Source organism: Haliotis rubra, unplaced genomic scaffold (genome assembly GCF_003918875.1).
Source record: "Haliotis rubra isolate DU_JTF1 unplaced genomic scaffold, ASM391887v1 Scf1648, whole genome shotgun sequence".
Lineage (NCBI taxonomy): Eukaryota > Metazoa > Mollusca > Gastropoda > Lepetellida > Haliotidae > Haliotis > Haliotis rubra.
Genome location: NW_025765612.1, coordinates 60,874 through 85,902, shown reverse-complemented (window position 1 = coordinate 85,902; position 25,029 = coordinate 60,874). Strand labels below are relative to the sequence as shown.

Here is a 25,029-nt window from a genome sequence, read left to right as displayed (position 1 = left end):
AGCTTGTCTTGGCAACTAATGTCAGTATAGGTGAGGGTTACAGTAGCTTGTCTCGGCATCCAAAGTCAGTATAGGTGAGGGTTACTATAGCTGGTCTTGGCAACCAATGTCAGAATAGGCGAGGGTTATTGCATTTTGTCTTGGCATCCAATGTCAGTATAGGTGAGGGTTATAGTACCTTGTCCTGGCAACCAATGTCAGTATAGGTGAGGGTTACAGTAGCTTGTCTTGGCAGCCAATGTCAGTATAGGCGAGGGTTACAGTAGCTTGTCTTGGCATCCAATGTCAGTATAGGCGAGGGTTACAGTAGCTTGTCTTGGCATCCAATGTCAGTATAGGCGAGGTTTACTATAGCTTGTCTTGGCATCCAATAGATGTGTACTTAAATGTGGCCAGTAAGATCACGCACCCACTGCTTTGCCTCGTTCTCCCCACTTGTCGGTGTACACAGACGTCTGAACATCTGCACCACTTGTCGTCTGCTCTCCTCAAACGTGGCCTCACTCCCGCCATGGTGTAGCCAGTACTGCTTGGCGTATTCATCCACATACAAGTGACTTTCGTTCAGTAAATGAACCAGCTCGGTGATGCTCCTATCGACAACTGGAGCATTGTAGCTGTTGTTGCCATAATAGTCGTACATGTAAGTGACCACCATGTCAGATATCGCCCCACTGGCTATACCATAGACTGTTGCGTTGGCATCAATGTATGGGTCCTCTTCCGGAATGTGTGCAACCATGTGGTACCTGATAGACTGGGTGGTGGCTTCAGGAAGGGGTGCGTAATATGCTTGATGAGCTGCTGTGTGTTCTTTTTTTTCAAGCAGTTGAGCTGCAGTGCTTCCAATCTTAGCAGCAAATCGGTCAATCATTGTTCGAAACACCTTCAGAACGTTGTTGTTGATGACATGTTCACCACGTTGAGATGTTTTCTTTTCACCCTCGTTGGTCTTTGGGTCTTTGGGTCTGTTGGATTTTTTGACGAATTCGTGGATCAGAACCCGATCAGCAACTCCTTTCGCACCAGCTCTGCCCGCGACTTTAGCCATGGCATTCACGACAACTTTTTCTGTAGTGCCCTTGACTGCGAGTTTTTCACCCAGTCTGAGGGCGGCAGTCCCAGCGGCATGTTCGGTACCACCTGTGAAAACATCCAGCACAAGACCCAAAGCGGCACTGGCTCCTTTCTCCTTCGCAAGGTCATAGTCTCCATGGCAGACGGCTGTTACAGCTTCGACCGTGTTCTTGACTGTACCCACGACTGGGATAAAGTCTAGCCAATCTGTCCATACACTCATGTTTGCTGTTACTTGTCTGAAAGAGCAAGAAGGGAGTTATTATTCCATGTGGTCGAAGAACGTTTAAAGGGCTTCAGTAAATGTGGTTCTACACAGCTTTTAGCAAAAACCTGGAAACGACACGCCAGAGGTCCCGTGCAGATCCGGGTTGGAATTTATCTTCAGTAACCCATGCTTGTGGTAAGCGGCGACTAACAGAATCGGGTGGTCAGGTTTTCTAAGTGTGTAGATCGATGCTCATGCTGTTGATCACTGGATTGTCTGGTCCAGACTCGATTATTTACAGACCGCCGCCATATAGCTGGAATATTGCTGTGTGCGGCGTAAAACTAAACTCACTCACATGCCGGAGGACATCAGCAATGGCTCTACACATTGAATTAATTCGGAGAATTCAAATCCCTGAACTGCTGGGCGTCCTCGCGACTGAACAGTTTAATTTATAGGATCAGGTACGACAAGGGCGTACATTGTGGCCACTGGAACTGCCTAAGCTACTAGTAACGTTGGGATGAGCTGTGAGAGCCCTCAAATACTGAGACGAAGATCGACAACTCGCAACACAAGATATGAGAGAGTCTGTCTCAAGGTCCCTGAACCACATTATTTTCATTTCTGCCTCGCCCTCCCTGCAATGCAAAAGCCCTAAATGAAGCAAGTCTAGATGAATCTGCCAGCTCACTGGGGCTCTTTCAATTTTAAAGGGTTTATTTGTTACTATCAAAATTATATATATTCAGGGACTAAGCGTTAGTCTAGAGTAAAGTGTCTTGTCTTGGCATTCAGTGTCAGTATAGTTAAGTGAGTTATAGTGAGTGAGTGGGTTTAGTTTTTACGCTTCTTTTAGCAATATTCCAGCAACATCACGACGGGGAACACCAGAAATGGGCTTGACACATTGTACCCATGTGGGAAACTAACCCGGGTTTTCGGCCTGACGAGCGAACGCTTTAACCTCTAGTCTACCCCTCCACCACTAAATGCTTTTTGTCTCCATTTCAAATTCAGAGGTATTACAGTTACTTAAATAACAAATATCACTTTAAGAAACATCTACCTAATGTAGACCGAGGGAATAAATTTTGAGACATGCCCTAAAATGCGTTTTCACTGAAAAAAATACCAAAAACCTAGAAAAATAAGGGGTAGTGTGACGTTATTTGATACAAACATTAACTGCCTGTGTTAAGTCATCAGCATGCACGATATCGACAGGTGAAATTGACACCTGAGCACACGCTCGGGCGAGGGGTCATCTCAATAGATGTTTTCTTCAAAATGTTGAATATGTGTACGTATAGTATACATATTTGTTATGTAAGGGATCATATGTGTATGTGTGTTTGTTGTGAAATAAGCATACGAACTAGTGTACATTGGAAAGAATCCTATCACTTGTGTTATCTTATCGATTGATTGTAAAATGTGCAATCTAATAAATCTTTTGCATGTCAACAGTATATTTCATTCCAAAAATATGGATGTAATTCGGTCAGTTTAATCAAGTTAATATATATATTATTATTCTCCTAAAGTTTGTAGACCGCCCGTCTAAGTACTCCCTTGTCAAAGTTGTCAATGATGGTTTTACGTCCCGGTTTTGCCTTTGAGGCGGTCCCTGTCTTGGCTGATTTGTTGTAAACTTGTTGGTAAGACTGACTGACTGACTGAGTTTAGTTTTACGCCGCTTTTAGCAATATTCCAGCAATATCACGGCGGGGGACACCAGAAATGGGCTTAACACATTGTGCCCATGTGGGGAATCGAACCCGGGCCTTCGGCGTGACGAGCCAACGCTTTAACCACTAGGCTACCCCACCGCCCCTGTTGGTAAGACATACCAACAGCTCTGCAAGTTCTGTAACAACACATTTCTATACTAATGAAAGGTTTAGATCTGTCTTTTTCAAACACAAAAAAACTTATAAACCTTTGCAACAACCGTCTGCAAATAGTTGTCCATAGTGGACGCTGTGATAAAGATGTGCATGCATGACGGGAAACTTATTTATCAAGACTTAACATTTATATTAATATTTCTCCAATAAAGACACGATAATTAAGTAAAGAAACACAAACATTCGACATTTATTTGTTTAAGAAAAACGTTAATTTATAGTTTTACACCACCTGTATTATTAACATAAATTTACACACTACATTTCAGATTTCTGATGTTGAACTCTGAAAACATCTTAAGTTGTTGTTTTGGTACCAAATTCTCTCCTGTAAACTGCCCTTTATATGTGTGGGAATGTTAAATCAATTGAAACAAAAAATTAGGTACGCTAAAGGTGAGTTGATATATTGACAACATAATACATTTATCACCTTTCTAAAGATACTAAGGCTAAAAAGCATTTTTCTAGCATTTCCGACAGTACTTTAGTTGAGTTACTGTTGCTTGTCTTTGCTACCAGTGTCAGTGGGACGGTGGGGGTAGTCTAGTGGTTAAGGCGTTCGCTCGTCACGCCGAACATCCAGGTTTGATACCCCACATGAGCCCCATTTCTGTCGGGTTAAAACTAAACTCACTCACTTCAATGTAAGTATTGTTAAAATTCAAAATACTGAAATGAAAATCGACTACTAACAACAAAAGCAATGAGAGTACATATCTACCTGATGGCAACTAAAGACATACATTCAGTTGTCCCACAAAGGGAGGTCGTAAATCCTTCTCACTAACATGTAGACTACCTAAGCCTTTAGGGCCATTCGTTTTTGTTTTGTTTTGGGGGGTTTTCTTCATTTGAATTTAAGATAACGATCTTGAAATTTCAACATTATATCTCGAAATTCAAGATCATTTTCATGAAATTTCAACTTCGTAAGTATCTAAAAACATAATATGTATCCGAAAAACGAATGGCCCTAATAGGCTTCCGTACCAATGGGATATGAGCGAACGCCTACCTTTTCTAGAAACCTCCCACCTGACTTTACGCAAGATACTTTACCTGTAACTCCGTATACACTATCTGAGCAGCGAGTGTCAGTGCTATTTGAGTTATAAGTGTTACACTTGTCCTTTACCCCCCTCCCCCCTCCTGTAATACCCGTGTGGGTTTTATGATCGCCAGTCACAACACAATTGTCATTCTCCAGATCACACATAACTCTCTCAAGGAAATGTTTATCGTCTATTGTATTTTCATAAGAGGTGGGTGTGCTGAGGCTAGATCGGGGTGACACAAGGATTTTCGCGAAACAGGCGAGCATATCGTGATCATTGTGGCCATTTCGAAGAAATGATAAGTGGTGAGGTAAGCACTATATATTACAGTGCTCGAACCTCTCAATGGGCATTATCCTCCGTTCAGGATGTCTATAACTTATGTCCTTGTTACCCACTCTCAAGTGCGACCCGACAGTGCTATTGTCCTTACCTTTGTTGGGTCGCGTTCTTAACTAAAGTAAGGCCCGAAATGCTTGGAAAATGCTTATTGGCTTCAATATCAATATGGTGAATCTGACACAAGATAAAAGCACAAATATGACACATGTACGACTCTACCTATTTGGATATTAAAGCTCAGATGATAAAATGCACTTGAGGGATGACTTCTCAGGAGGAAATTTTGACGTTTTAACAACATTCGTAAATATTCTAAGTACAAACTGTAGTTTTGAAATACAGACTATAAATATTCATATAGCCTCAACAAATTAAATTACATAAATGATTGTAAAAAGTTGTTTTTTTTTATGAACATCTCTATGTGAAAAAGATGGAACTCTTGTAGCAGTTATATCCAAACGAATTACGTCAAAAAACCTTAATTGAAATCCTATTGATTATCTTGTTCACCCATAGAAGTTTCACTTCGTGTATGAGCATTGAACTGGCAACATGCTACTTGATATCTCTGCAGAACAATTAATTTCAAATTTATACCAGTATTTCATACTGGAGAAACAAAGGGCGAAACCTCTCGTCAGCTATGACAGGGTTTACCATAGAATGTGTAAATCCCTTAATTTGACAGTCAGGTTTAGAAAGTTGTAAACACATCAGTTACCTCAGGGGTCGTGTCAAAATCAAAACCAGATAAGAAACACAAACTGGATAGTTTTGATAAGGGGGTCATACGGGGTGCAGTTTATCAACTGTATGAACGTAAAATCCCACAGACGTGTGCTAAAATGCAAGATGAGATAAAAGATACAATAAATGTCCTGTGTATATCCGCTAAAGTCCTCCACCAGCTGTGATACTAACACTTCATATTTCGGGACAGTCCCTGACATGTACTGCCCTTGCATTACAAAACGCTGGTCATATTGTGAGTCACGCCGAAGTCTGCCTGCCAGGTGGGTCACAGCATAGTTTGTTTCTTAGAAGTGTTTCTGCCATGAAGTTTGTCGATAATTTATGAGTAATCGTTATGATTAGGGAATGGTACACCGTGATTACGCATATGCCATATTAGGTCGAGGTGGTATGAATGACTATATATGAGTTTTGAATCTGAAATATCAACCATTATCAAATAATTGCCAAAAAGCATTTTCCAAGCATTTCTGGCCTTACTTTTTTTCAAATACTGCACACTGCGTTTGCGGCTTCTCGGTAAACTTATTTAAAATACAGGGAATCTGATTTTGTGGGAACTGTGTGTCCGGGTATGCTGTACTCCACCCAGGATACTCTGCTGTTATATGTGTCATGGTTGAGTGAATCGTATTCTTGAAAGTGACTGATGATTGAAGCGGCGGCGGGTGGCTGGGTGGCTGGGTGGTTAGGTGCTGTCGCTCAATGCCTTCACCGGGAGGTGGGGTAGTCTAGTGGTTAATGCGTTCGTCACGCCGAAGTCCCGTGTTCGATTCCCCACATGGCTACAATGTGTAAAGCCCATTGCTGGTGTCCCCCGCCGTAATATTGCTGGAATATAGCTAAATGACTCATTAAATTAAACGGACTTACTCACAATATCATGACCAATGACTCAATAATAGGTCTGTACATATCCCCAAACCTACCGCCTGATATTGCTGGAATATTGCTAAAAGCGGCGTAAAACCAAACTCACTCACTCAGTGCCTTCGCAGGCACTTGACACATAAACTTGCACCCGCACACACATTGCGCACACGCACGCACACATGCACACCCACACACGCGCAGTATATTATAACAAGCGCACGCGTGTGTGCATGCATACACACACTAGTGTGAATACGTATCTGGAATGTGTGAGTAATATGTGTTTTGCCTGCAGTCAGAATGGTCCAGCGGTATTGGCTACGTGTAACTGATCGATTCTAGGCCTTGTAAACCAGTGGTTGATAGAATCAAGTCCACTATCGAGACATGATGACACACAATCAACTGGCAGCTCACGTTTGTGCCCTGTTACGGGTAAGGCGTAGTGGAGGAGCCCTGCAAAATAGAAAGCTGCATAATACAATCACGGCTTATATGATGGTAAACTGAGCAGGTATGCCTTCATTCTCTCAACGAATCTTGTACTGAAAGAAACAAGTCCCAAATAGTCCAGTCATGACGGGCGGTGGGGTAGCCTAGTGGCTGAAGCGTTCGCTCGTCACACTGAAGACCCGGGTTCGATTCCCCAAATGGGTACAATGTGTGAAGACCATTTCTTTGCTGAATATTGCTGAAAGCGGCGTAAAATTAAACCCACTCACTCGCTCATGACCCATGTCCCAATAATAGGTCTGTACATGTTCCAAAACCTACAATCTGAACAATGTTTGAAGGGGATATAGGCCATCTTATTGAACCATTTATTAGTTTCGGATGTTGTTACTTATTTTCATTGCCAAAAGGTAAAAAAAAAATGTTATTGCAGTATATTTATGTCTGTCCTGGACGGGTCTGTACGATATGCAGAGGTGTACTGTTTCCGCCCTGTTTCCACCCATGAACTGTACTCTTCACTGGACACATGTATAAACAAGCCAATCATGACCCATGGGCCCAATAATTATAATACTGGAATTCAAAGACGTTATTATAGGGCCTGTAGACAGGAGACAGTAATAATGGCCCATTCACACATCATGAGTGAGTGAGTTTAGTTTTACGCCTTTTTTAGCAATATTCAAGCAATATCACGGCGGGCGACACAGCAAATGGGCTTCACACATTGTACTCATGTGGGGAATCGAACCCGGATCCTCAGAGTAGCGCCTTAACCACTAGGCTACCCCACCATACACCACACCCACAATTTTGTCGTCTGGACTGGTTGGTTGGTTGGTTTTTAACGCCGCACTCAGCAATATTCAAGCTATATGGCGGGGGTGTGAAAATAATCGAGTCTTGACCTACAAGATCTGCTGTTTGCTGTACTTGCCGGATCAGGTCACATTGAAATCTGAGAAGTGTGTCAGTGGTTATTGGCTGTTTGTACACAACCAGTTTAACATCCTAGCTGAAGAAGACCTTCCTGTTTACTCCACATTCGAGCAGATAGCGCATCTAGAAATCCTGCAGTATCATATCCTGAGATGTTCCCTTCCTCAACCCACTGACTAATCCCCTTGTCCAATGCCCCTATCCAGTGAACCCTGCTCTGTCGGTTGCACCCGTGTATAGCCGCAGTGGCTCATTGTCCTACTTTCACTTTCCGGTAAGGATTGTTCCCATTAGTGCTACATTTCTACTTGGGGAATCGTCACTTTTGTTTGTTTGTTGTTGAACGCCGCACACTGTACTATTCCAGCTATATGGCGGCGGTCTGTAACCGGACCAGACAATCCAGAGATTCACGGGTTCGACTCTGTGATTCGATACAATAGCCCAAAGATCTTACAAACCATTGGTCAGATGGAGGGAGAGTGAACGTAGGGAGTATTTATACGTACCTGCCCTGGTGAATAAATACAAGGGCCCACATGCTCCTGATCTGCATAACAATATTGGATTGAAGAACACCAGCCAAGCAGTCCAAACTACTTATTTCACAACACAGATCATCATCACTATTCTTTCACAATTTACAGATTTCTATAATGTAAGAGAAACAATCAAGTCACACCCAGGACCTATACCTTTGCAGGATATTTTAAGATATTTATACTTAGTTTTGTCCTACTTTCAATATCAGAAATATGTGTGTCACTATGCTACTACATATCATACCAAAATATATTCTATTTAGCCTCATAGGGTATCTGACATAAGAATATTAAATATACTTAGCTATAAATACACAAAGACTTGTCGATTAATGTTTCATTAATTATTATATAGATTACATTAGAAGACAAGCCATATCTTTAATGGTATACATTTTCATTGCATTAAGATGGCATAACATTTGTCCCACTTTTTTATACATTGTACTATTGACCGCGAGATATAAATAAAGGATTCATGTGTCAATCCTTACAACTTCACTGGCAAAGTTTGATTTTAGCGTTATAATAAGTCGTTTTAATGTTTATAAGAAATATTTACTAAAGTGAAGTCGATGGTACCATTCCTTCTGTACCGTCAGCAGGTGTTTATGTAGTATTATTAAATAGTTTTGATTCTAGGAGTTCTTGAAAATGGTTCCAGTCACAAACACACGTAAGGGCATGTCAAATGTTAATCAGTTAAAAACACTAAACTATATGGTACAATCCAAAGCAAGGAAGAATGTTGTCTTTAATGTGTCACATGTGGAATTGTTATCCACGCATCTACAACTAAACCATTTAATTTTTATAAAAATATATTTTGTAAGCTTGATGAAACAACTTCAGAGCAAGAGCTGTATGGTCATCTTTGACATCTTGGTAAAAAAGGTGTGGCGGTAGGGTAGCCCAGTGGTTAAAGCCCTCGCTCGTCACGCCGAAGGCCCCGAGTTCGATTCTCCACATGGTATGTGTTTATAGCCCATTTTTAAGTGAGTGAGTGAGTGAGTTTAGTTTTAAGCCGCACTCAGCAAAAGTCCAGCTATATGGGGGCGGTCTGTAACTAATCGAGTCTGGACCAGCCAATCCAGTGATCAACAGCATGAGCATTGATCTGCGCAATTGGGAACCGATGACATGTGTCAACCAAGTCAGTTGAGCCTGACCAATTCGATCCCGTTAGTCGCCTTTACGACAAGCATACATCGCCTTTATGGCAAGCATGGGTTGCTGAAGACCTATTCCTCACCCCGGATCTTCACGGGTCCCCATTTCTTGATGTTCCCCAGCGTATCGTTGCTGGAATATTGCTCAAGGCGGCGTAAAACCATACTCACTCACTCACCCGAACAAATCAGCGTACCTAACTACTTGAATCTGGTCTTCAGATACCCATGCTAACAGGATCGGGTGGTCAGGCTCCAAGTGACCACCCTATTTACAGCATATATACACTGGTATGAAGAGAGTTAGAGATAATGAAACGCGTGAAGATCCGGGTTAGAAGTGTTTTTCAGAAACCCATGCTTGTCGTAAGAAGCGACCAACAGGATCGGGGGCTCCCAATCGTATCCCAATTGCGTAGATCGATGCTCATGTTGTTGATCACTAGATTGTCTGGTCCAGACTCGATTATTTACAGACTGATTTATTCTGACATCAATAATGTGTATCACTCGAGAAGATCCGGGTTAGAAGTGATTTTCAGAAACCCATGCTTGTCGTAAGAAGCTCCCAATCGTATCCCAATTGCGTAGATCTATGCTCATGTTGTTGATCACTAGATTGTCTGGTCCAGACTCGATTATTTACAGACTGATTTATTTTATCATCAACAAACTGTTCCTTATGTATCACCGGAGAAGATTCAGTAACCCATGCTTGTCGTAAGACGCGACTTGCAGGATCGGGTGGTTGGTTGACACAGGTCACTGGTTCCCAATTGCGCTGGAATATTGCTGAGTGCGGCGTAAAACTAAACTCTATCACTCTCTCGTGCGTGAGTCGACTGTGTAATATGATACTTCCATGCAAACATGTGGACAATGGCTTCGGCATGTACAAGGAAGTAAATTCAAGGTTTCTGTGGCTGCATGTGACTCAATGATTGACAGGTAAACGCGGATGTATAAACGTGATGGCGTGGGCAGTATCAGATAAATAAATCAGTCCGAGAATTTACATTTTATCAGTCGCGGGACCTTTTGTTGAGAGCAGACACGTAAGTACTTAGAGTTTTCGATGTCTAATGTGTCACGTCACTGAATTACTCAAGTGTTACATGTCAATATGTGCCCCCACTTTGTTTATATTTGACATATTTGAGAAAGGTGCATTATTCGTGCCATAAGCTTGTCTCCGTTATTCGCTCATCTGAAAAACGGTTCTATGATTCTTTGTTTGTTCGTGTTTTTGTTTGTTTGTTGTTTAACGCCACACACAGCACTAGAAGAGAGTCGTGACGTGGTCCTAGTCTAAGCTGTATAGTGAGTGAGTAAGTGAGTGAGTGAGTTGGGTTTTACGCGGCTTTTAGCAATATTTAGCTTTTAGCAGATGAAGAGAATACCTGTAAACATTAGCATTATACATATGATCATCACAGTATAAATCATATCACATAGAATCACAGAGTCATTAAAAGCGAAAAGGAAAGGGAGACAACTGAAACACATGTTTCAAACTGTCACATTTAACAATAATAATAAATACATTGATTGACTAACAGTGAGTGAGTGAGTTGGGTTTTACGCCGTTGTTTTGCAATATTCCAGCAATATCAATGGCGGGAGAAACCAGAAATGGCTTCACACATTGTACTACATGGGGAATCGAACCCGATCTTCGGCATATTGAGCGAACTCTTTAACCACTAGGCTACCTCACCGTCCCTCTACCTCACCGTCCCTCTACTATAGCTATACAGTGACTATCTATTCATAAATGAGTCTGTACCAGATAATCCGGTGATGAACAGCACGAGCATCGATCGACGCAATTAGGATACTACGACTGACAGCATGCATCTAACGTGTAGGAAATAATTAAATATAGCAATGCATTAAATGGAAACAAGTATTTTTTCAGGTGAGAGGGTTTTGAATATGTAAAAGATGGTACAACAGTAACAGTAGCATGTTTTAAATAGCATTGTAATGTGATGAAAAGTGACATAGGAAAACTGACCTTTAAATAAGAGCGACCAATGAAGGTCCGGGTTAGGACTGTTCTTCAGTAGTGAGTGAGTATAGTTTTATGCCGCTTTTAGCAATATTACAGCAATATCACGGCGGGGGACACCAGAAATGGGCCTTACACATTGTACCCATGTGGGGAATCTAACCCGGGTCTTAAGCGTGACGGGATGACAGGTTCGGGTGGCCAGGCTCGCTGCCTTGGTTGACACATGCCATCGTATCCCAATTGCGTAGGTCGATGCTGATGCTGTTGATCCCTGGATTGTCTGGCCCAGACTCGATTATTTACAGACCGGTGCCATATAGCTGGAATATTGCTGATTGCAGCGCAAAACTAAACTCCCTCCCTCACTGGAAGGAGAGCCGCTCATTGACATAACGCTCTTCATAGGTTTTCATAGGTTTCCAAGAATTATCCAATCTCAACTTTTTAACGGCCCCAGCATAATATGAGTGAGTGAGTGGTTTTAGAGAGTTTCAGTCGCTGGTTGGGTGAGTGAGTTTAACAAACTTTTCAATCGACCGTACTTTTGACCGCGATTTCTTATCAAAATAATTACTATTTCGATGTTTCTATTTATTTGAACACTATTCTAAGGAAGAACAGGGTGTAAGGCAGTTATCACTTTGGTGAAACCCACGAGCACTGGAATGGCACTGTCAACATATCGAAACATACACACCTGGCAATGACGTCCTACTGGCAAACAAGGATAAGTTGAGCACCGACTTGACAATTGACCCGTATTAGCATGTATGAGAGCCGCCCACTGGCGCTTGCCATTGTGAGCGAAGGGGCCCCAGGTTGTCCACGATCAAGTGTAATGCGATGGGTGAAGCGCGTGGCCTGTCTCAGCAAACTCCGAGTTCGACAGTGGCAGGTGCTATCTTTTAATAGTGCCTGTTTCGTAGATGTACTTAGTAACATATTGTATGCCACCTCTCGGGTCTGAGAATGTATGATCTGACCGTGCTTACCTAACTTTGACATATTTAATTCTCTCGAAATATATATCTATACCTCCGAATATTATCGACTTGCTACACCGACCACGTGAGAGTCTTATGAGCAAGGCGTGTGCAGCTACGCACGGAATCAATTTCATCGCCATGTACTGCACGAACACTAGCCTACATCTGCTCTACCTTTCACAAACCAAATGGGTTTGCTCATTGCCGTGCACCGCCTACTTCCCGTAATAAACGTGTTCTCTGCGCCGGTCCAACTTATCCTTGTTTGCCAGTAGACGTGTTTAAAGGGTGTGAAGGCTGCGTTCTGGCTATGACGAGGCGGTGGGGTAGCAAAGTGGTTAAAGCGTTCGCTCGTCACGTCGAAGACCCGGGTTCGATTCCCCACACGGGTACAGCGTGTAAAGCCCTGGCGTCCCCCCGCTGTGATATTGCTCGGAAATTGCTAAAAGCGGCTTAAAACCTAACTCACACACTCAGTCTGGCCATGACATGAATGTTTTGCTGTTGGAGGAAACGGGTCAGAATCCTTGCAATATGAGCACGTCCATTATTATCTTGAAAAATAAAATGTTACCCAAAACGTTGCTGGCATTACGAGTGTTGGATTGATGATATCATGATTATTATGACTGTGATGTCATCGTATCCCATATGCGTATATTGATGCTCATGCTATTGATCACTGGCTTGTCCGGTCCAGATTCGATTATTTACAGACCGCCGCCATATAGCTGGAATATTGCTGAGTGCGGCGTAAAACTAAACTCACTCACATACCGGAGGACATCAGCAATGGCTCTACACATTGAATTAATTCGGAGAATTCAAATCCCCGAACTGCTGGGCGTCCTCGCGACTGAACAGTTTAATTTATAGGATCAGGTACGACAAGGGCGTACATTGTGGCCACTGGAACTACCTAAGCTACTAGTAACGTTGGGGTGAGCTGTGAGAGACCTCAAAATACTGAGACGAAGATCGACAACTCGCAACACAAGCTATGAGAGTCGGTCTCAAGGTCCCTGAACCACATTATTTTCATTTCTGCCTCGCCCTCCCTGCAATGCAAAAAGCCCTAAATCAAGCAAGTCTAGATGAATCTGCCAACTCACTGGGGCTCTTTCAAGTTTAATGGGTTTATTTTGTTACTATCCAAATTATATTTATTCAGGGGACTAAGCGTTAGTCTAGAGGCAAGTGTCTTGTCTTGGCATTCAGTGTCAGTATAGTTAAGTGAGTTATAGTGAGTGAGTGGGTTTTAGTTTTTACGTTTCTTTTAGCATTATTCCAGCAACATCACGATGGGGACATTCAGAAATGGTTTTGACATTGTACCCATGTGGAAATAACCCGGTTTTCGGCCTGACGAGCGAATGCTTTAAATCCACTCAGGCTACCCCACCGCCACTAGTTGAGTTGCTGTTGCTTGTCTTGGCTTCCAGTGTCAGTGGGACGGTGGGGGCAGCCTAGTGGTTAAAGCGTTGGCTCGTCACGCCGAAGACCCGGGTTCGAATCCCCACATGGGTACAATGAGTGAAGCCCATTTCTGGTGTCCCCCGCTGTGATATTGCTGGAATATTGCTAAAAGCGGCGTAAAACCAAACTCAGTCAGTCAGGCAGACATGACCCCATTTCTGGCGGGTTAAAACTAAACTCACTCACTTCAATGTAAGCGTTGTTAAAATTCAAAATACTCAAACGAAGATCGACTACTAACAACAAAAGCCATGAGAGTACATATCTACCAGATGGCAACTAAAGACATACATTCAGTTGTCCCACAAAGGGAGGTCGGAAATCCTTCTCACTAAGATGTACACTACCTAAGCCTTTAGGGCCATTCGTTTTTTGGTGGTTTTTTTTGAGTTTTGTTAATTGAATTTAAGATAACGATCTTGAAATTTCAACATTATATCTTGAAATTTCAAGATCATTTTCATGAAATTTCAACTTCGTAAGTATCTAAAAACATAATATGTATCCGAAAAACCGAATGGCCCTAACAGGCTTCCGTACCAATGGGATATGAGCTAACGCCTACCTTTTCTAGAAACCTCCCACCTGACTTTACGCAAGATACTTTACCTGTAACTCCGTACACACTATCTTGAGTACTGAGCAGCGAGTGTCAGTGCTATTTGAGTTATAAGTGTTACACGTGTCCTTGACACACACACACACACACACACACACACACACACACACACACACACACACCCCCCTCCTGTAGTACCCGTGTGGGTTTTATGATCGCCATTCACAACACAATTGTCATTCTCCAGATCACACATAACTCTCTCAAGGAAATATTTATCGTCTATTGTACTTTCATAAGAGGTGGGTGTGCTGAGGCTAGATCGGGGTGACACAAGGATTTCCGCAAAACAGGCGAGCATATCGTGATCATTGTGGCCATTTCCAGGGAATGATAAGTGGTGAGGTAAGCACTATATATTACAGTGCTCGAACCTCTCAATGGGCATTACCCTCCGTTCTGGATGTCTATAACCTACGTCCTTGTTACCCACTCTCACTCCACACCTTTGTAGGGTCGCCTTCTTAACTAATGCCGCACACTGCATTGGCAGCTTCTCGGTAAACTGACATTGGAATACAGGGAATCTGATTTAGTGGGAACTGTATGTCCGGGTATGCTGCATTCCGCCCAGGATACCCTGCTGTTACATGTGTCATGGTTGAGTGAATCATCTTCTTGAAAGTGACTGCTGATTGAAGGGGCGGCGGATGGCTGGGTGGCTGGGTGCAATGTGTGAAGCCCATTTTTGGTGTCCCTCGCCGTGATATTGCTGGAATATTGCTAAAAGCGGCGTAAAATTAAACTGACTCAGTCACAATATCATGACCAGTGACCCAATAATAGGTCTATATATATTCCCAAACCTACCGCCTGATATTGCTGGAATATTGCTAAAAGCGGCGTTAAACCAAACTCACTAACTCAATGCCTTTGCAGGCACTTGACACATAAACACGCACCCGCATTGCGAGCACGCACGCACACATGCACACACACACGCGCGCAGTATATTGTAACAAGCGCACGCGTGTGTGCATGCATACACACACTAGTGTGAATACATATCTGGAATGTGTGAGCAATGTGGTTTTTGCCTGCAGTCAGAATGATCCAGCGGTATCGGCTACGTGTAATTGATCGATTCTAGGCCTTGTAAACCAGTGGTTGATAGCATCAAGTCCACTATCGAGATATGATAACACAATCAACTGGCAGCCCACGTTTGTGCCCTGTTACGGGTAAGGCGTAGTGGAGGAGCCCTGCAAAATAGAAAGCTGCATAATACAATCACGCCTTATATGATGGTAAACTGAGCAGGTCTGTTGCCGTCATTCACTCAACGATTCTTGTACTGAAAGAAACAAGTCCCAAATGGTCCAATTATGACGGGCGGTGGGGTAGCCTAGTGGTTGAAGCGTTCGCTCGTCATACCGAAGCCCCGCCATGTCCCAATAATAGGTCTGTACATGTTCCAAAACCTACAATCTGAACAATTTTTGAAGGGGATATAGGCAATCTTATTGAACCATTTATTAGCTTCGGATGTTGTTACTTATTTTCATTGCCAAAAGGTAAATTTTTTTTGTTATTGCAGTATATTAATGTCTGTCCTGGACGGGTTTGTACGATATGCAGAGGTGTACTGTTTCCACCCTGTTTCCACCCTGTTTCCACCCATGAATTGTACTCTTCACTGGACACATGTATAAACAAGCCAATCATGACCCATGGACCAACAATAATACTGGAATTCAAAGACCTCATTATAGGGCCTGTAGACAGGAGACAGTAATAATGGCCCATTCACACATCGCGAGTGAGTGAGTTTAGTTTTACGCCCTTTTTAGCAATATTCCAGCAATATCACGGCGGGCGACACAGCAAATGGGCTTCACCCATTGTACTCATGTGGGGAATCGAACCCGGATCCTCAGAGTAACGAGCGAACACTTTAACCACTAGGCAAACCCCACCGCACCAAAGAGCAAAGAAGTCATTATAGGCCTATATAAACAGAGGGGTACCCAAAGTCTGTCGTCTGGACTGGTTGGTTGGTTGGTTTTTAACACCGCAATCAGCAATATTCAAGCTATATGGCGGGTGTGTGAAAATAATCGAGTCTTGACCTACAGTTAGGACCTGACCTGGAGTCAGGCACCTAATCGCCTGCACACAAAATCAGCCGTCTAACCCACTCAGCCACCACGGCTTCCATAAAAATGGAAGTCGAACAACTTGTAGTCGAGACCATAGACACATAGAATTGGTCTTCAATAACCCATGCCTGTCGTAAGGCGACTAACGGGGTCGGGTGGTCAGAATTGCTGACTTGGTTGACAAATGTCATCGTTTCCCAGTTGCGCAGATCGATGAGCATGCTGTTGATCACTTGATTGTCTGGTCGCAACTTGATTATTCAAGACCACCGCCATATAGCTGAGCATGGCGATAGACAACAAACCAATTTAAATAGTGCAGCGGAGTCGAGCGTCGCTCTGCTGTTTGCTCTACTTGCCGGATCAGGTCACATTGAAATCTGAGAAGTGTGTCAGTGGTTATTGGCTGCTTCTACACAACCAGTTTAACATCCTAGCTGAAGAAGACCTTCCTGTTTACTCCACATTCGAGCAGATAGCGCAACTGGAACTCCTGCAGTGTCATATCCTGAGATGTTCCTTCCTCAACCCACTGACTAATCCCCTTGTCCAGTGTCCGTATCCAGTGAACCCTGCTCTGTGCAACAGCGTATAGCCGCAGTGGCTCATTGTCCTACTTTCACTTTCCGGTAAGGATTGTTACCATTAGTGCTGCATTTCTACTTGGGGAATCGTTACTTTTGTTTGTTTGTTGTTGAACGCCGCACACTGTACTATTCCAGCTGACCCGTGAAGGTCCGGGTCTATTAGAATAGCCCTTCAGCAACCCATGCTTGCTCTAAAAGGCGACTATGCTTGTCGTAAAAGGCGACTAACGGGGATCGGGTGGTCAGGCTCGCTGACTTGGTTGACACATGTCATCGGTTCCCCATTGCACAGATCGATGCTCATGCTGTTGATCACTGGATTGTCTGGTCCAGACTCGATTATTTACAGACCGCCGCCATATAGCTGGAATATTGCTGAGTGCGGCGTAAAACTCAACTCACTCACTCACTCACTATTCCAGCTATAAGGCAGCGGTCCGTAACCGAACCAGACAATCCCGAGATTCACGGGTTCGACTCTGTGATTCGATACAATAGCCCAAAGATCTTACAAACCATTGGTGAACGTAGGGAGTATTTATACGTACCTGCCCTGTTGAATAAATATAAGGGCCCACATGCTCCTGATCTGCATAACAATATTGGATTGAAGAACACCAAGCAGTCCAAACTACTTATTTCACAACACAGATCATCATCACTATTCTTTCACAATTTACAGATTTTTATTTTGTAAGAGAAACAATTAAAGTCACACCCAGGATCTATACATTTGCAGGATATTTTAAGATATTTATACTTAGTTTTGTCCTAATTTTCAATATCACAAATATATCTGCCACTATGCTGCAACACATCGTACCATATAGGGTATCTGACATAAGAATATTAATTATAATTAGCTATTAATGCACAAAGACTTGTCGACTAATGTATGATTAATTATTTTATGGATTACATTAGAAGACAAGCCATATCTTTAAAGCTATACATTTTCATTGCATTAAGATGGCATAACATTTGTCCCACCTGCCCTTCTGCACATGTGTGATCTTATACTTTGTACTATTGACCACCAAATATGAATAGAGGATTCATGTGTCAATCGGTCTCATTTCCTTACAACTTCACTGGCAAAGTTTGATTTTAGCGTTATAATAAGTCGTTTTAATGTTTATAGGAAATATTTACTAAAGTGAAGTCGATGGTACCATTCCTTCTGTACCGTGAGCAGGTGTTTATGTATTATTATGAAATAGTTTTGATTCTAGGAGTTCTTGAAAATGGTTCCAGTCACAAACACACGCAAGTGCATGTCAAATGTTTATCAGTTAAAAACACTAAACGATAGCCAAAGCAGGGAAGAATGTTGTCTTTAATGTGTCACATGTGGAATTGTTATCCACGCATCTACAACTAAACCAATTTCTATAAAATATATTTTGTAAGCTTGATGGAACAACTTCTGAGCAAGAGCTGTATGGTCTTCTTTGACATCTTGGTAAGAAAGGTGTGGCGGTAGGGTAGCCCAGTGGTTAAAGCCCTCGGTCGTCACGCCGAAAGCCCGAGTTCGATTCCCCACATGGGTACAATGTTTATAGCCCATTTCTGGTGTTCCCCGGCGTAATATTGCTGGAATATTGCTCACGTCGGGGTAAAACCATACTCACTCACTCACCCGACCAAATCAGCGTGCCTAACTACTTGACCCTGGTCTTCAGATACCCATGCTAACGGGATCGGGTGGTCAGGCTCCAAGTGACCACCCTATTGACAGCATACACTGGTATGAAGAGAGTTAGAGCTAATGGGACGCGTGAAGATCCGGGTTAGAAGTGGTTTTCAGAAACCCATGCTTGTCGTAAGAAGCGACCAACAGGATCGGGGGCTCCCAATCGTATCCCAATTGCGTAGATCGATGCTCATGTTGTTCATCACTAGTTTGTCTGGTCCAGACTCGATTGTTTACAGACTGATTTATTTTGATATCAATAAGACTCTCCTTATGTGTATCACCCGAGAAGATCCGGGTTAGAATCGATCTTCAGTAACCCATGCTTGTCGTAAGAGGCGACTTACGGGGATCGGGTGGTTGGTTGACATCGGTTCCCAATTGCGCTGGAATATTGCTGAGTGCGGCGTAAAACTAAACTCTATCACTTACATTGTCGACTGTAATATGATACTCTCCATGCAAAGATGTAGGACAATGGCAGACATTTACAAGGAAGGAAATTAATTTCTGTGACTCGATGCGACTTAATGATTGACAGGTAAACGCGGATGTATGAACAGAGATGGCGTGGGCAGTATCGGTTAAATAAATCAGTCTGAGACTTGACATTTTATCAGTCGCGGGACCTTTTGTTGAGAGCAGCAGACACGTAAGTGTTTAGAGTTTTCGATGTCTAATATGTCAGGTCACTGAATTACTCAATTGTTACATGTAAACATGTGCCCCCACTTTGTTTATATTTGCCATATTTGAGGGGGTGCATTATTTGTGGCATAAGCGGGTCTCCTTTCTTCGCTCATCTGAAAAACGGTTCTATGTTTGTTCGTGTTTTTGTTTGTTTGTTGTTTAACGCCACACACATCACTAGAAGAGAGTCGTGACGTGGTCCTAGTCTAGACTGTATAGTAAGTGAGTGAGTGAGTGAGTTAGGTTTTACGCAGCTTTTAGCAATATTTAGCTTTTAGCAGATGAAGAGAATACCTGTAAACATTATCATTATACATATGATTATCACAGTATAAATCATATCACATAGAATCACAGATTCATTAAAAGCGAAAAGAAAAGGAAAGGGAGACAACTGAGACACATGTTTCACACTATCACATTTAACAATAATAATACTTACATTGATTGACTAACAGTGAGTGAGTGAGTTGGGTTTTACGCCGTTGTTTTGCAATATTCCAGCAATATCACGGCGGTAGACACCAGAAATGGCCTTTACACATTGTACCCATGTGGGGAATCGAACCGGATCTTCGGCGTATTGAGCGAACGCTTTAAGCACTAGGTTACCTCACCGTCCCTCTACCTCACCGTCCCTCTACTATAGCTATACACTGACGATCTATAAATAATTGAGTCTGTACCAGATAACCCGGTGATCAACAGCACGAGCATCGATCGACGCAATTAGGATACTTCGATTGACAGCATGTATCTAACGTGTAGTAAATAATTAAATATCACAATGCATAAAATGGAAACAAGTATTTTTTTCAGGTGACAGGGTTTTGAATATGTAAAGATGGTACAACAATAACAGTAGCATGTTTTAAATAGCATTGTAATGTGATGAACTGACCTTCAAATAAGAGCGACCAATGAAGGTCCGGGTTAGGACTGTTCTTCAGTAGTGAGTGAGTATAGTTTTATGCCGCTTTTAGCAATATTACAGCAATATCACGGCGGGGGACACCAGAAATGGGCCTTACACATTGTACCCATGTGGGGAATCTAACCCGGGTCTTTAGCGTGACGGGAGGACAGGTTCGGGTGGCCAGGCTCGCTGCCTTGGTTGACTCATGCCATCGTATCCCAATTGCGTAGATCGATGCTCATGCTGTTGATCCCTGGATTGTCTGGCATCGACTCGATTATTTACAGACCGGTGCCATATAGCTGGAATATTGCTGATTGCAGCGCAAAACTAAACTCCCTCCCTCACTGGAAGGAGAGCAGCTCATTGACATGTAACGCTCTTCATAGGTTTTCATAGGTTTCCAAAAATTCCAATCTCAACTTTTTTTACGGCCCCAACATAATATGAGTGAGTGAATGGTTATAATGAGTTTCAGTCGCTGGTTGGGTGAGTGAGTTTAACAAACTTTTCAATCGACCATACTTTTGGCCGCGATTTCTTATCGAAATTATTTCTGTTTCGATGTTTCTATTTATTTTTTTAACACTATTCTGAGGGAGACGAGCGTGTAAGGCAGTTATCACTTTGGTGAAACCCACGAGCACTGGAATGGCACTGTCAACATATAGAAACATACACACCTGGCAATGACGTCCTACTGGCAAACTAGGATAAGTTGAGCACCGACTCGACAATTGACCCGTATTAGCATGTATGAGAGCCGCCCACTGGTGCTTGCCATTGTGAGTGAAGGGGCCCCAGGTTGTCCGCGATCAAGTGTAATGCGATGGGTGAAGAGCATGGCCTGTCTCAGCGAACTCGAGTTCGACAGTGGCAGGTGCTAGCTTTTAATAGTGCCTGTTTCGTAGATGTACATTCTTTCTCCATGTACTTAGTAACCTTGTATGCCACCTCTCGGGTCTGAGAATGTATTATCTGACCGTGCTTAACCTAACTTTGACATGTTTAATTCTCTCGAAATATATATCTATACCTCCGAATATTATCGACTTGCTACACCGACCACGTGAGAGTCTTATGAGCAAGGCGTGTGCAGCTACGCACGGAATCAATTTCATCGTCATGTACTGCACGAGCTCTAGCCCACATCTGCTCTACCTTTCACAAACCAAATGGGTTTGCTCATTGCCGTGCACCGCCTACTTCTCGTAAACGTGTTCTCTGCGCCGGTCCAACTTATCCTTGTTTTCCAGTAGACGTGTTTAAAGGGTGTCAAGGCTGAGTTCTGACTATGACGAGGCGGTGGGGTAGCAAAGTGGTTAAAGCGTTCGCTCGTCACGTCGAAGACCCTGGTTCGATTCCCCACACGGGTACAGCGTGTAAAGCCCTGGCGTCTCACTCAGTCTGGTCAGAATCCTAGCAATATGAGCACGTCCAGTATTATCTTGAAAAATAAAATGTTGCCCAAAACGTTGCTGGTGTTGAATTGATGATATCAGGATAATAATGAGTGTGATGTCATCGTATCCCATATGCGTATATTGATCCTCATGCTATTGATCACTGGATTGTCCGGTCCAGATTCGATTATTTACAGACCGCCGCCATATATCTGGAATATGGCTTAAACAACAATAAGGGTCGGAAGGAAATCTAGTCGTTAAGACGATTCTCCTGTGAGGGAAACTCCCAGCTTCGAATATGTGAAACACCCTCCCTGGTGTCTACTGAGAAGAAGTTGTTCGGGTATTGCTACAAGAGCTCTTAAAAACATATTCACTCAATCACATTTAAATGGAAAGGATTTATTACCCATTTGATCTTCAGTAACCCATGCTTGTTCGACGAGGCGACTAACGAAATCTGGTGGTCAGACTCGCTGACTTGGTTGACACTTGTCACGATAACAATGACGTGATGTCATCATATCAAAATTGTGTAGATCGATGTTCATGATGTTGATCACTGGATTGTCTGGTCCAGACTCGATTATTTACAGACAGCTATATAGTTTGAATATTGCTGAGTGCGGCATGAACTTAACTCACTCACTCACTCGCCCATCCAATGTTCCCTTGCTTTTTTCAGACAAGCTACAACAAACATGAGCGTATGGACAGAATGGCTGGACATCTTCCCAGTCGTGGGTACACTCCAGAACACGGTTGAAGCTATATCAGCCGTCTGTCATGGCGCCTATGATCTTGCAAAGGAAAATGGAGCCGATGCAGCTCTGAGTCTTGTGCTGGATGTCCTCACATATGGGACAGCAGGTGCCCCGGATTCTGCACACCTTAAAGTTGCTGAAAAGGTCGTAATGAAGGGCATTGGGCCTAAAGAAGTCATGAATGCCATGAAAGGTAAAGGTGGAAAATCCGGGAAAGGAGGAGCTGCACAATCCATGAAAGGAGCTGGTACAAAACCTGCTGCTACTCAGATTAACATCAAGGAATTGGCCAACAAATCCAAAAAGCCATCAGACCCAAAGACCAGTAAAGGGGAACAGAAGAAGCCGTCGCATCGTGGCGAACATGTCATCAACAACAACGTCCTGAAGGTGTTTCGGGACAATCATTGACCGGTTTGCTGCTAAGATTGGAAGCACTGCAGCTCAACTGCTTGAAAATAAAGAACACACAGCAGCTTATAAAGCATATCACATGCCTCTTCCTGCAGCCACCACCCAGTCAATCGGCCACCAGATGGTTGCTCATATTCGAGAAGAAGACCAATACATTGATGCCAACGCAACAGCCTATGGAGCAGCCATCAAAGAGATTTCTGACATGGTGGTCACTTATATGTACGACTATTACACCAACAACTTTTACTCCGGTCCTGCCGTCGATAGGAGCATCATCGATCTGATTCGTTTACTGAACAACGGTCAGTTGTATGTGGACGAGTACGCCAAGCAGTACTGGCTTCAACAGGGCGGGGACGTGAACAAGTTTGAAGAGTGCAGGCAAGAAGTCGTGCAGATGTTTAGATGTCTGTGTTCACCGACAAGCGGGGAAAACGAGGCGAAGCAGTGGGTGCGTGATCTTACTGGTCACATTTAACTGATACATTGGTGTTATCAGCAGCTAATCAGGTTTCTTCTAACCAAAGATTCCACTTCAGATACTGATACTGGAGAAAGCTCAAGTCAACAGACTTTAGTTATCATGTTGTGGGGAGAGCACACCTAACTCTATACTGAACTTTGAGGGATATCTCAACTATGCTGACCTCTGATGTCATGTTACTTATACTAACTTCTTTAAATCTACCCAGATCTGCTCAGTCTAAAGGACATTTTAAGATTTTAAGTGTACCGACTTTGGATGCCAAGTCAAGTTACTATGAAACACCTATCCATGCAGACATTTCACACCATGATACCATACTATTAAACTCTTGACTGTTCTCACATTGAACGCCATGATACTTTATCACAAAGCAAATATTTTTGCAGATATTTCACACCAACACACCACACTATACGACACTTGACTGTACTGACATTGGATTCCAAGGCATGGCGTTGTAACATCATTAATTATGCAGACATTTCACACCAACACATCACACTATACGACACTTGACTGTACTGACATTGGATGCCAAGGCATGGTGTTGTAACATCATTAATTATGCAGACATTTCACACCAACACACCACACTATACGACACTTGACTGTACTGACATTGGATGCCAAGGCATGGCGTTGTAACATCATTAATTATGCAGACATTTCACACCAACACACCACACTATACGACACTTGACTGTACTGACATTGGATTCCAAGGCATGGCGTTGTAACATCATTAATTATGCAGACATTTCACACCAACACATCACACTATACGACACTTGACTGAACTGACATTGGATGCCAAGGCATGGCGTTGTAACATCATTAATTATGCAGACATTTCACACCAACACACCACACTATACGACACTTAACTGTACTGACATTGGATGCCAATGCATGGCGTTGTAACATCATTAATTACGCAGACATTGGATGCAAATAAGGGACGTCGGTACATCCAGACATGACCGTTTGATGCCATGCTCAACCGACACAATCGAGCAATATCCAATGGCTCGAAGACTTGAAAATAAAACGTTGCCTGAATATGATCCTATGTACTGGCGACTGAACGCCTTGTGGGCAGAAATTCTGAGACCATAACACTTGTGCCATAACATAAAACAACGGGTTTTGGGATTAGTCAAATGTTGAAACATGTTGTCGATGACAACCTTTAATGAACACTACTTGCTTAGATAGAGGTTTTCTTAATCAACGCCCACGTCAGTCTTGAAGCTTGAAGGCGCCTGAAACAGCTATAGGTATATTGCCCCATTATGCTGCAATTAGGGGGACCAGGTCCATGCGGAAATGGTTTTAAATAGCGTGAGGTGAGGTGAGGTGAGGTGAGGTGAGGTGAGGTGAGGTGAAATTGGTTTTAACGTCGTGCTTGTGAATATTTCGCTCATATGACGACGTGCATGCGTGTGTATGTGTATGTGCGCCCAGACTTAAGCTGGTTTTAGAATGCTAGTCCACTGAGATAGCATGCCGCAGTGAAGTATGAATACCCCACTCAGACACATT

General features: G+C 43.0%; 2 protein-coding genes across 3 annotated transcripts; one reads left to right on the top strand and one right to left on the bottom strand.

Annotated features, from left to right (window-relative positions):
• Nucleotides 1-382: 382 nt before the first annotated feature.
• On the bottom strand, nt 383-14,506 carry LOC124271950. The gene is made up of 2 exons (XM_046707120.1): nt 14,419-14,506; nt 383-1,316 (listed from the first exon to the last, which is right to left on the bottom strand). The coding sequence occupies exon 2, from the start codon at nt 1,298-1,300 to the stop codon at nt 383-385; it is 918 nt and encodes a 305-aa protein (XP_046563076.1). The 5' UTR covers nt 1,301-1,316; nt 14,419-14,506.
• LOC124271955 lies at nt 10,294-24,908 on the top strand. 2 transcript variants are annotated; one of them, XM_046707124.1, is made up of 2 exons: nt 10,294-10,388; nt 22,505-24,908. In XM_046707124.1, the coding sequence occupies exon 2, from the start codon at nt 22,521-22,523 to the stop codon at nt 22,992-22,994; it is 474 nt and encodes a 157-aa protein (XP_046563080.1). In that variant the 5' UTR covers nt 10,294-10,388; nt 22,505-22,520; the 3' UTR covers nt 22,995-24,908. The 2 variants fall into 2 exon arrangements, with proteins under 2 accessions (XP_046563080.1, XP_046563081.1); XM_046707125.1 differs by lacking the exon at nt 10,294-10,388 and adding an exon at nt 19,395-19,459.
• The last annotated feature ends 121 nt before the right edge of the window (nt 24,909-25,029 follow it).

Coding starts and splice junctions, on each gene's coding strand:
- LOC124271950 (XM_046707120.1), bottom strand. CDS start 1,300: ATGAGTGTATGGACAGATTGGCTAGACTTTATCCCAGTCGTGGGTACA.
- LOC124271955 (XM_046707124.1), top strand. CDS start 22,521: ATGAGCGTATGGACAGAATGGCTGGACATCTTCCCAGTCGTGGGTACA.